Genomic DNA, 12,630 nt, shown 5'->3' with positions numbered 1-12,630 from the left:
TGCGTATCACAGGTTATTAACGAGTCTTCCTCCAATCCTGATACTGCATTCTTCCTCATATAGTCCAGCTTCTCAGATTATTTGCTCAACATACAGATTGAATAAGTGTGGTGAAAGGATTTACAACCCCGACTCACACCTTTCCTGATTTTAAACCACGCAGCATCCCCTTTTTCTGTTTGAACAACTGCCTCTTGGTCTGTGTACAGGTTCCGGATGAGCACAATTAAGTGTTCTGGAATTCCCATTCTTTGCAATGTTATCCATAATCTGTTATGATCCACACAGTCAAATGCCTTTGCATAGTCAATTAAACACAGGTAAGCATCTTTCTGGCATTCTTTGCTTTCAGCCAGGATCCATCTGACATCAGCAAAGATACCCCTCCTCATTGCACCTTCTCTTCCGAATCCAGCTTGAATTTCTGGCAGCTCTCTTATGTACCGTTGCAACTGTTTTTTAATTATCTTCAGCAAAATTTTACTTCTGTGTGATATTACTGATATTGTTCCATGATTTTCCAAATTGAGTTGGATGACCTTTCTTAGGAATAGGCATGAATATGGATCTTTTCCAGTTGGTTGGTCAGGTAGCTGTCTTCCAAATTTCTTGGCATAGACGAGTGAGCACTTCCAGTGCTGCATCGTTTATTGAAACATCTCAATTGATATTCCGTCAATTCCTAGAGCCTTGTTTTTAGCCAATGCCTTCAGTGCAGCTTGGACTTCTTCCTTCATTGCCATTGGTTCTTGATCATGTGCCACCTCCTGAAACGGTTGAACGTCGACCAATTCTTTTTGGTACAGTGATTTTGTGTATTCCTTCCATCTTCTTTTGATGCTTCCTGCATCGTTCAATATTTTGCCCATAGAATCCTTCAGAATTGCAACTCGAGGCTTGAATCTTTTCTTCAGTTCTTTCAGCTTGAGAAATACTGAGCATGTTCTTCCCTTTTGGTTTTCTAACTCCAGGTCTTTGCACATTTCACTATAATATTTTACTTTGTCTTCTCGAGCTGCCCTTTGAAATCTTCTATTCAGCTCTTTTACTTCATCATTTCTTCCATTCGTTTTATCCATTTTATGTTCAAGAGCAAGTTTCCGAGTCTCTTCTGACACTCATTTTGGTCTTTTCTTTCTTTCCTGTTTTTTTAATGACCTCTTGCTTTCTTCATGTATGATGTCCTTGAGGTCATCCTACAAGTCATCTGGTCTTTGGTCATTAGTGTTCAATAAGTCAAATCTATTCTTGAGATGGTCTTCAAATTCAGGTGTGGTATACTCAAGGTCATACTTTGACTCTCATGGACTGGTTTTAATTTTCTTCAGCTTCAGCTTGAACTTGGCGCATGAGCAGTTGATTGTCTGTTCTGCAATCAGCCCCTGGCCTTGTTCTGACTGATGATACTGAGCGTCTCCATTGTCTCTTTCCACAGGTGTAGTTAATTTAATTCCTATCTACTCCATCCGGTGAGGTCACCATGTATATCGCTGTTTATGTTGTTGAAAAAAGGTATTTCCAATGACTAAGTCGTTGGTCTTGCAAAATTCTATCATGCAATCTCTGGCTTTGTTTCTATCACCAAGGCCATATTTTCCAACTACTGATCATTCTTTATATCCAACTTTTGCATTCCAATCAACAGTAATTATTGGTGTATCTTGATTGCATGTGTGATGGTTAAGATTGTGTGTCAGCTTGGCTGGGCCATGATTCTCAGTGTTTATATGTGATCACTCCCATGATTGAATCTGCTGTGAGTAGCCAATCAGTTGAAAGGGAGTTTCCTTGGGGGTGTGGCCTGTATCCAAATATAAGCAGATATTCTGGCTTTTGCTCCCTGTGGATCCTGCGGCTGCCTCCTGTTTGTCTGACCTCCAGTTCTTGGGACTTGAGTTATCAGCTTATCTGCCAAATATGGGATTCGTCCATCTTCACAGCCTGTGCGCCGGAGCCCTGCTCTCTGACCTGCCGATCTTGTGTTCACCAGTCCCTGCAGCTATGTGAATTGGGAGAAGCCTCTATCTTGATCCACCAGCTTGGGATGTTCCAGCCTCTACAATTGCGTGAGCGGTTTCCTTGATCTAAATCTCTCTCTATATATATTTATACGATTTACTGGTTTTCCTTCCGTAGAGAACTCAGCCTAAGACAGCATGTTTGATCAATTTCAGACTGCAGAATTTGGTAGAAATCTTCAGTTTCTTCATCTTTGGCCTCAGTGTTTGGTGGTTAAATTTGAGTAATAGTCATATTAACTGGTCTTCCTTGTAGGCATGTGGATATTACCCTATCACTGACAGTGTTGTTCTCCAGGATAGATCTTGAAGTGCTCTTTTTGAAGATGAATGCGATGTCATTCCTCTTCAATTTGTCATTCCCTGCATAGTAGACCATATGACTGTCTGATTCAAAATGGCCAATACCAGTCCTTTTCAGCTCGCTAATGCCTAGGATATCCATCTTTATGCAGTCCGTTTCATTTTTAACAGCTTCAAAATTTCCTAGATCCATACTTCATACATTCAATGTTCCAGTTATTAATGGATATTTGCAGCTGTTTCTTTTCAATTTGAGTTGTGCCGCATCAGCAAATGAAGGTCCCAAAAGCTTAACTCCATCCATGTCATTAAGGTCGACTCTACTTTGAGGAGGCAGTTCTTCCCCAGTTGTATTTTGAGTGTCTTCCAAACTGAGGGGCTCATCTTCCAGCACTGTATCAGACAATGTTCTGCTGCTATTCATAAGGTTTTCACTGGCTAATTCTTTTCAGAAATAGGCCACTGGGTCCTTCTTCGTAGTCTACCTTAGTCTGGAAGCTCTGCCTTGGGTGACCCTGCTGGTATTTGAAAGCATAGCTTCCAGCAGCACAGCAAACCACAAGCCACCACAGTATGACAAACTGTAATGTTGTAATGCTGCTTGGGGTGGGGAAAATGGACATGTTTCCTTCAGAAAAAGAGAAATGGGGACTTTTGGCTTTCCAGAAAATTTGATTTGAGATGTAGTCATTCATATTTAAGAAACAGGAGAGGCTGAGTTTCAGGAGTAACTTTTGGAAAGAGAGATGTACTAGAGGCAGAGTGGATGTGCACCATGACAGGGTCAGCCCTGGGGCCTCTGACTTTGTGTCATCCCAGGTCTCAGAGGACCAGTAGTGACGGGGTGGAGGCCCTGGACAGCTGTAGTCAGGGTTGTGTGGACACTTGTCGTACATGTCATGGGCGAGGAGACCACAACACTCTGGGCCCGTTTTAACCATTTAGGGTGCGTGGGTCTCTGTTTTATTTGTCTCTATTTGTTTGTGTGCATATCATATTTTTACACAACTAATGTGTGCCTTCTATGTTTGTTTACCATTGTTTACAAGTTGCTATAAAAAAATGTAGCATAACTCACTTATGAAAATACCTCATGGGGGGAGGGCGCAGTTAGCAAACAAACGTAGTAGATGCACGTTATTTGGGTAAAAATACAGTATGTATGTATGTGAAGTGTGTATGAGTGTGTTTGCGTGAGAGTGTGTGTGTGTGTGTGTGTGGTGTTTACTGACCCTATAGGGCATGGATCTTTGGGTTTTGTCTATGTACACAAAGGGATTCAAAGAGCTAAGCAGTTATTCACTGTCATTTATTAGTAAATTCTGCAAATTCTTTATGGGGAGAAACAAAGCCAGCAAGGAGGCTGAGGAGGCATAGGAGTGATAAGAAAGTGAGGGAGTGAGGGAGTGAGCAAGAAAATGAATGAATGAGTGAGCAAGTGAATGAATGAATAAGTAAATGAGTGATTGGATTAGTGATGGGTGAGCAAACAAGTGAGTGAATGAATGAGTAAGCAATTGAATGAGTGAGCAAATGAATGAGTGATCAAGTAAGTGAATGAATGAGTAAATGAGTTAGTGAATGAATGATGGGTGAGCAAACAAGTAAGTAAATGAATGAGTAAGTAAATGAGTGAGTGAGTGAATGATGGGTGACCTTGTTAGTGAGTGAATGAAGGAGTGAGACAATGAATGAATGAGTGACCTGGTGAGTGGAGTGAATGAATGTTGGGTGAGAGAATGAGTGGGTGAGTAAAAGGATGAATGAGTGAATTAATGAGTGAGCGAGTGAATGAATGAATGGGTGAACAAATGGATGAACCAGCCAACACAGTGCTCTCAGAAAAGTCAGGGGCAATGAACCCAAGGCATTTCCTTCTCTGGTGCTTCTTGCTTGAGGCTGTTCGTCCTGATCTCCGAGTCTAAGACTTGTCAGCGATGGTCACTTAGTTAGATGACGCCCCCACACACATCCACACCTGGCTCTTCATCTCAGGCCACTCATGCAACAGTGTGATTTCCCACTTGCAAGATGGTAGGGTAGACAGCTGACCGGCGCTGTGAACATAGGAGCCGTTGGGGACGCCATTAAGGGGTCCAAGGGTATTTCTTTTTGGTGTGGACGTAGTTCTCTTCCTCCTCCATTTAAAAATTTCTGTAACCAGCCGTGTAACCTGATCTGTTTTGTAATTTTAAAGACTACTCTGGCAAAATATTTTAGGAAGTTGCCTCCTATTGGCACTTAGGCAAAGATGCCCTTCTCTAAATTTGTACTGTCCAGATAAACCTGATACATTGGCCATCTGTCCTGAATTAATAAATACATTAATAAAATTAAAATAATACATCAATAAAAGGCTCTAGTGGAAGCCTGATGACAAAGACAATTGGTGTCCATTGCAAAAATCTTAGAAAACACAGAAAAATATAAAGCAGAACATAAAAGCCATCCAATCCATTTTTCCTTAAATAACAGCAAAGGGCTCTGATGCTCAGCTGTCCAGTATGGCCGCCACTGGCCACATGTGGCTTTGAGCACTTGATCGTGACCAGTCTGGACGGAAATGTGCTCTGAGTGGGAAATGCACACTGGGTTTCAAAGACTTCATACAAAAAAAAATGCCAAATATCTTATTAATAATTCTGTATTGATTACATGTTGAAATAAGGCCCCTGGGGGGCCCAAAGTATCATGTTCTCAACTACTGCCCAAAAGGAAGACAGTTCGAACCCACCCAGAGGCATCTGGGAAGAAAGGCCTGGCAATCTGCTTCCGAAAGTTCACAGCCTTGAAAATTCTATGGAGCAGTTCTACTCTGCACACGAGGTGGCCATGAGTCGGAATCGACTCCACAGCAACTATCGACAGCAACATGTTGAAATGGTAATGTTTTATATATTGTTGTTTTTAGGTGCCGTCGAGTTGGTTCTGACTCATAGCGACCCCGTGTACAACAGAATGTTAACACTGCCTGGTCCTGCGCCATCCTCACAATCGTTGTTATGCTTGAGCCCATTGTTGCAGCCACTGTGTCAATCCATCTCATTGAGGGTCTTCCTCTTTTCCTCTGACCCTCTACTTTACCAAGCATGACGTTCTTCTCCAAGGATTGGTCCCTCCTGATAACATGTCCAGAGTATGTGAGACACAGTCCTGTGATCCTTGCTTCTAAGGAGCATTCTGGCTGTGCTTCTTCCAAGACAGATTTGTTCGTTCTTCTGGCAGTCCATGGTATGTTCAATAGTCTTCACCAACACCACTGTTAGAATGCATCAGGTCTTCTTTTGTCTTCTTGGTTCCTTACCCAACTTTTGCACACATAGGAGGTGACTGAGTGCTGCTCCTCAGGGTCCAGTAACTTCCTCCTTTGTTATAAAGGCAAGCCCCATCCAGGGATGAGGTCTGATGAACCCCAGGACAGCATTGGGTTGGCAGCATTTGTTGACTTGCCCTGGGGCTCTTTGTTCATTTGCCCATTGCTTTCTCCCACGAACACCGGCCTTACTCTGGGCTGGGCACCTGGCAGGCAGGCCCTGGGAACACAGCAGTTACGGGGCATAGTGTCCACCCTCGGGAAGCTTGCCGCCCAGCAGCTCAGCTGCAGGTCAGGGCCTCAGATCTGGCAGAGGCCGGACACAAAACCACATTCGTCACTGAACCACCACGCGCAAGAATGCAAAACCAGACCAACGGCACGGGCTTGAGGAAAAGGCCATCTGTGGCCCAACAAAGCTGGGTGATCTTGTATCTCAACCACCTGGGCTCATAGGAAAGCATCGGGATCTTTCCATAAGGATAGCTCAGCCAAGCCTAGCGTTCCGTCCAGGCTCCGTCTGATCGTCACAGCGGAGGCTTTGAGGAGGCTTCCCTTCTCCAAGGGGATTCTGTCCGGAGACAGGCACGTGTTGTGATGTCAGGACCCTCACCAGGCCCTTGAGCTGGGTTTGAGGGAGACGAAGAGGTTTTGTCTGTTCATCAGCCCCAGGGGAGCAGCGCGTGCTTGGTGCACTCGAGCCCCCGCACCACACACACACACACACACACACACACACCTCCCGAGGTCGAGTCGACTCTGACTCATGGCGACCCCATGTGTGTCAGAGTAGAACTGTGCTCCACAGCGTTTTCAGTGGCTGATTTTTAGAAAGTAGATCGCCAGGCCTTTCTTTAGAGGTGCCTCTGGGTGGATGGGAACCTCCAACCTTTCTGTGAGGAGCCGAGCGCTTAACTGTTGCACCACTCAGGGTCTCAGTGGGCAAGAGCCTGAGTTCCGTCCGTCCCCAGCCCCACAGCGAGTCACTGTGGGGCCTCCAGCCTGCCTTTCAGCCCCTCGGAGGACCGAGTCTACCGCAGGCTCCGTGGGATCGGGGTAAATAATAAGCAGTCAGAGGAGGGCGCCACAGCATCACAGAGCCTCTCTAGGTGGGTCACGCTTGAGGAAAGCCGTCCGTGTGTGCGAGAGAGAAGTTGTTCATTTTTCACGACGGGTTTTCAGGATCTCAGAGCATTGGCGAGGGCGAGTCACTGTCCCAAACGCAGCGCTTTGCCCCTCCAAGCCCCCGAAGGAGAATTTAACAGCCCACAAGGCTTTCTTTTTGAGAAGAGGGGAGGCAGGGGGCGTGACGGGAAGTTTCCACTCTGGTCAGGCAGTGGGTTCCACTGCGTCCTGCCGGGAGGCCAGGCCACCTGTTGTCACGGGGACCCTTGCTGTGACCTCCCCCAGGGTCGCTGGGGGAGGAGGGTGCTGAGTCTGAATTTCTCCCCACATCTCCAAAGACGGGACCTCGAGGAGCTGCGTCTGTGTGAGCCCCTGGCCGAGAGGTGGAAGTGCTGTAAGAATGTGAGTGTTAGTATCTGCAGACTGCTAGCATGGAGCAAAGGAGCCCTGGTGGCGCAGTGGTTAAGCACTTGGCTGCTAACTGAAAGGGAGGCAGTTCAAACCCACCAGCCACTCCACAGGAGAAAGACCTGGCGATCTGCTCCCATAAAGATTGCAGCCTTGGAAACGCTATGGGACAGTTCTACTCTGTCCTACAAGGTCGCTATGAGTCGGAATCGACTCCGGCAGTGGGTTTGGTTCGGAAAGCACAGTGCAGCCTGGTAGCAAGTGCTGCCTAACTGTTTGTTAAATAAATAGCCGCCCGTTGCCGTGGAGTCAAGTCTGACTCACAGTGACTCTACAGGAAAGAATAGAACTGCCCCATAGGGTTTACAGGGCTGTAAATCTTTGTGGAAGCAGACTGCCACATCTTCTGCGGCTGGTGGGTTCGAACCTCTGACCTTTTGGTTAGCAGTCAAGCGCTTAACCACCGAGCCACGAGGGCTCCGCTTCACTACCAGGCTCCTTAAATAAATAACTCTACGTGGGAAAAACGTATAGGGTGCAGCAAGCCTGGAAAGGGAGTCAAAATGAGATGATCAGGAAGGAGTGAGCGTCAAGAGTCTGGAAAGAGCCAGGAGGCTGCCGGAACAGAGATGAGTTGTTCTGACAGAGCAGGCAAGAAGGGCTTCCTGGAGGAGGTGGCAGGTAGGTGGGGCCAGCAGAGTCCAGTCCGCCCGGGGCTTGTTAGTCAAGTCCTTAGGAATTCTCAGAAGGCAGGGTTAATAAGAGTCTAAAAAATGGCCGATGGGCGCTGAACCCATGCATTCTGCTGGGGGAAAAATGCCCCAAGACAGGACTGCGTGCTTTGGATATGTTCCAGAACTTTCCGAGGAGTCTCCCATCCAGCTGCAGCTCCCTAGTCTCTGCTCTGGGTACTGACATCATGCAAAGAAAGGTAACGGCTGTGGTCAAGTCCCCTGCCCACCACGTCTCAGTTATAATATCCCAGGCACGTCTTCCTCAGGAATCATTAAACCCAAGTCGCTTTTAGCAGGTTATGTCACTCACGTCTTGCCCACGCAGTTGGCCCAGGAAGAGATGCCGCTGCAGCTCACAATAGCCCTGAGTCATAGCCACTCATTTCTTCCGCAGGCCTTTCCCTCCCCCAGGGCGGCCCGCGAGTCAGCGGCACTGCTGCCCAGAGCACAGAGATTCCTACTGAGGACAGAGCTGGATGGTGCAGGGATGAGCAGCCTCGATGCGTGCTGGGCTGAGCCGGTATCACCACCTCCAGGCACGGAGGGCTGCTGGGCGCAGCTGTGTATTTATAAAAACGAACCAATTCTCCTACCTCTCATTGCTGTAATTCTGGCAGGGGGAGGGATAATTGAATTCATAAAATGAGCACTGGCTTGGGGTTAGGGGATCTAAATTTATGCATGTGTGTGTGCTGAAACATATAACAAAACCTTTGCCTTTTCAGTCATTTTTACCCATACAATTCAGTAGCATTAATTCCATTCCCCGTCTTGTGCAGCCAACACCACTATCCACTGCCTTTTTTTTTCCATCACCCTTAGCAGAAACAAAGGCGCCCTGGTGGCACAGTGGTTAACCTGCTCATCTGCTCACTTAAAGTTACGTGGTTCGAACCTACCAGCCGCTCCAAAGGAGAAAGAGGTGGCAGGCAATCTTGCAGCCTTGGAAACCCCATAGGGCAGTTCTGCTCTGTCCTGCAGGATCGAGATGAGTGGGAATCGACTCGACGGCAGTGGGTTTTTGTTTAACAGAAACTCGATACCCCTGTTATGGATTGAACTGTGTCCCCCAAAAATGTGTATCAACTTGGCTAGGCCATGATTCCCAGTACTGTGTGGTTGTCCACCATTTTGTGATCTGATGTGATTTTCCTAGGTGTTGTAAATCCTACTTCTGTGATGTTAATGAGGCAGGATTGGAGGCAATTATGTTAATGGACAACTCAATCTACAGGATTAGGTTGTATCTTGAGTCAGTCTTTTCTGAGATAAAAGAGAGAAGGGAGCAGAGAGGTGTGGGACCTCATACCACAAAGAAAGAAGTGCTGGGAGTGGAGAGTGTCCTTTGGACCTGGAGTCCCTGCACTGAGAAGCTCCTAGACCAGGGAAGCTTGATGACAAGGAGCTTCCTCCAGAGCCAACAGAGACAGAAAGCCTTCCTCTGGAGCTGGCGCCCTGAATTCATACTTCTAGCCTCCTAAATTGTGAGAGAATAAATTTCTGTGTGTTAAAGCCATCCACTTGTGGGATTTCTGTTATAACAGCGCTAGATAACTAAGCCCCTTAAGCAATACCTCCCTATTTCCCTCTCCCACTTACATAAATAAACTTTAGTCTCTATGCATTTGCCTATTCTAGATAGTTCACGGAAGTGGGATCTTACACTACTTGCCCTTTTGAGGCTGACTTCTTTCACTCAGGATAATATTTTCGGGATTCATCCACGTGGTGGCATGTGTCAGGACTCCATTCTCTTTATGGCTGAGTACTATTCCATTGTATGCATGCACCAGGTCGTGTTTATCCATTCACCTGCTGATGGCACTTGGGTGGTTTCCACCTCTTGGCTACTGTGAAGAGGGCTGCAATGAACATCTGTGTATAAGTCTCTGTTTGTGTCCCTGCTTTAAGCCTTTTGGGATAGGCCCAGGAGTGGAATTGCTGGGGCATGTGATAATTCTGTTTAACTTTTTGAGGAACCTCCAAACGGTTTTCCACAGTGGCTGCACCATTTCACAATCCCGGCAGCAACGGATGAGGGTTCCAGTTTCCCCACACCCTCGCCCACACCTGCTGTTTTCCGTTTTTCTGACCGCAGCCATCCTGGTGGGGTAAGGCGGTGTCTCATTGTGTTTGGATCTGCGTGGGGTACCTAGATTGAAGGCTGAGTCTAGCCTCCTGCTTGTGACCCGCGGTGAAGCATGCCCTCTCTCCGGGCCTCAGCGTTCTCATCTGTGGAATGGGGTGATAACATTGGCCCCCCAGGTGTTCTGTGGGTGCAGGCCAGGCCCTCGGTCAGAGCTAGAACAGGCATTTTCAACTGGGGCGATTCAGCAGTAGCATTTGGAGACATTTTTGTCACAACTGGGGGCGCTACTGGCATCTAGTGGGTAGAGGCCAGGGATGCTGCCCGCCACCGCAGAGCAGGATCTGGCCCCAAATGTCAGCAGTGCTGCGGTTGCTATCCCTGTCCTTGAGCGCTGTACAAGGAGACACCATCACTAGAATGATGGCTGGAATGTGCTCACTGTGGCCAGGCACTGAGCCGAGAGCTTGGTCTTCACGGCCCAGCCAGGAGTGAGGCCGTTCATGTCTCAGTCTACAGAGGAAGAAACTGAGGCACGCGGAGGCCGCACAGTTAGCTGACGGGGAGCCGGGTTCTTGTTTGAGTTCGTGACCTCGATCAGCAGGCTGCGCACGTGCGTAATTCAGAACGCCTCATTCTGTTCCCCTTTGTTTGTAGAGTTGGGTTCCTTCTTTTCATTCAGTTGCAGATGGCTGGGGTAAGCGCTCAGACTGGTGCCCCCGGGCAGAGCAGAGGGCAAACTGTTCTCTCTGTGTGGGCGATGCCCAGCAACGCGAAATACGCCTCGAAGATAAAATACTATCGGGAAGGGCTCCTCTGTTCAGCCTCTTACACGGTAGTCAAGGAGCCTGGATGGCATTAGTGGTTTGTGATTGGCTACTAACATAAAGGTCAGCAGTTTGAACCTACCCCGTGGTGCTGCGGAAGCAAGGCCTGGAAAACTGCTTCTGTAAAGATGACGGCTGGGAAAACCCTAGGGAGCAGTTCTGCTCTGTAACACATGCGGTCGCCATGAGTCAGGAGTGGACTCAGCAGCAGCTAACAACATCAGCAAGGTAGCCACTCTCCAAAGGCTGCTTCTGCCTCTGCCCCCAGCAGCCTTGACACTTCACCCCTGTATTCCTGGTGACGGCTGAAATGTCAGCAAAGATGCAAGTGTCTGACAATGTGTGACATCACAGATGACACTAAAGGGCAGCGCGGTGGCAAAAGAGGGACAGCAGGGAGCCAAGAACTTTCCGTAATAATAACAGACTGTTTTGGGTAATCAATGGCTTTTTACTAATTCGGGAGCAGGGACTTGATCCTCCCGATGAAATCACCGAGTTAAAAAGCAGAAAATGCAAAGTGAATGCAACAGTTCATCTACGTGGCCCGTTTATAAACAATTAGTGACTCAGAGACTCCCAACAATATGGTCCATATAAGACAAACTGGGCAGGAACCGCTAAAGTGAAATCACCCACAAAAGAAAGAGGGATCCTTTAAAGTCGTCCTAATCTTGGGTGATGTCACAACTTAGAAGAACTCTGTTCCCCCCTCACCAATTTTTGGGGGGCTGTTGGAGTCTCTTGGTGGTACAAATAGTTAAAGCACTCAGCTGTTAAATGAAAGATTGGAGGTTTGAGCCCACCCAGACGTGCCTCAGAAGAAAGGCCTGGTGATCTCCTTCCGGATAATCAGCCATTGAAAACCCGATGGAGCGCAGTTCTCCTCTGGCATACACGGGGTTGCCATAAGTTGGAATTGACTCCTCAGCAACCGGATGGTTTGGTTTGGTTTGGTTTGGTTGGTTGGTTGTTTTTGGTAATGTCTTTGGAGTCCCTGGGCGGTGCCATCTGTTAACTTGCTCGGCTGCTAACTGAAAGTTTGGAGGTTTGAGTCCATGCATAGGTGCCTCAGAAGAAAGGCCTGGTGATCTACTTCCAAAAACTCAGCCACTGAACACCTGATGGAGCACAGGTCTACCCTGACACAGGTGGAGTCACCAGGAGTCAGAGTCGACCTGATGGCAATCGACGATGTTGTTTTTACTTTTTGTTGGTCGCCAAAATCCCGGAGCCCAAGAACCCCTGGCCCGGGCCATAAGTGGTCTGGGGGTGGATTGATCTGTCCTGGCCCATCCTTCAGCTTCCTGCTCTGTCCAGAAGACACTGCATTTCCTGGGCACTCGCTGGAGCGTCTTTACACGGGCCACCTAGGAAGGCCAGGCGACGGGGGGGGAGGAAGCAGAATAAAATAAAATTTCAATATGTGGCGAGACAGGTGATGTCTTTCAGGCAAGTAGATGCCTTGAGTCCAGCTAAGGCATGTGGCTGTGTGCCGTGAAGTCCGTTCCAACTCATAGTGATTCTATAGGGGAGGGTAGAACTGCCCCGTGGGGTTCCCAAGGCTGTAATCTTTACAAAAGCAGACTGCCACGTCTTTCTCCCACAGAGCAGCCGGGGGGTTCAAACTGCCAGTCTTTCAGTTAGCTGCCAAGTGCTGTAACCATTGTACCACCAGCGCTCCGGCATAAGCCACAGAAACACGAGGTTAAAACTCCACTTCTTCAGCCAAGCCGTAGGGGGCGCTGTCCCGGGAGGATTAGGGAGCCACCTGTCCTGGAGACTGTCCCCCACCCAGCAGCCCCCAAAGGGCTCC

General features: G+C 47.9%; 1 protein-coding gene across 1 annotated transcript in view; it reads left to right on the top strand.

The window, feature by feature from the left end:
- The window catches only part of ANO1 (anoctamin 1), a 144,311-nt gene that overhangs the window by 25,131 nt on the left and 106,550 nt on the right, over positions 1–12,630 (top strand). The window contains 4 exon segments of the mRNA XM_012557644.1: positions 1,436–1,469; positions 6,606–6,743; positions 7,098–7,153; positions 10,000–10,012. Of these exon segments, the coding sequence (XP_012413098.1) occupies positions 1,436–1,469; positions 6,606–6,743; positions 7,098–7,153; positions 10,000–10,012 (241 nt within the window).

Source organism: Trichechus manatus, unplaced genomic scaffold (genome assembly GCF_000243295.1).
Source record: "Trichechus manatus latirostris isolate Lorelei unplaced genomic scaffold, TriManLat1.0 scaffold00113, whole genome shotgun sequence".
In the NCBI taxonomy this organism is placed as follows: domain Eukaryota; kingdom Metazoa; phylum Chordata; class Mammalia; order Sirenia; family Trichechidae; genus Trichechus; species Trichechus manatus.
Note: the sequence above shows the minus strand (reverse complement) of the source record. Positions and strands in the feature narration are given on the sequence as shown.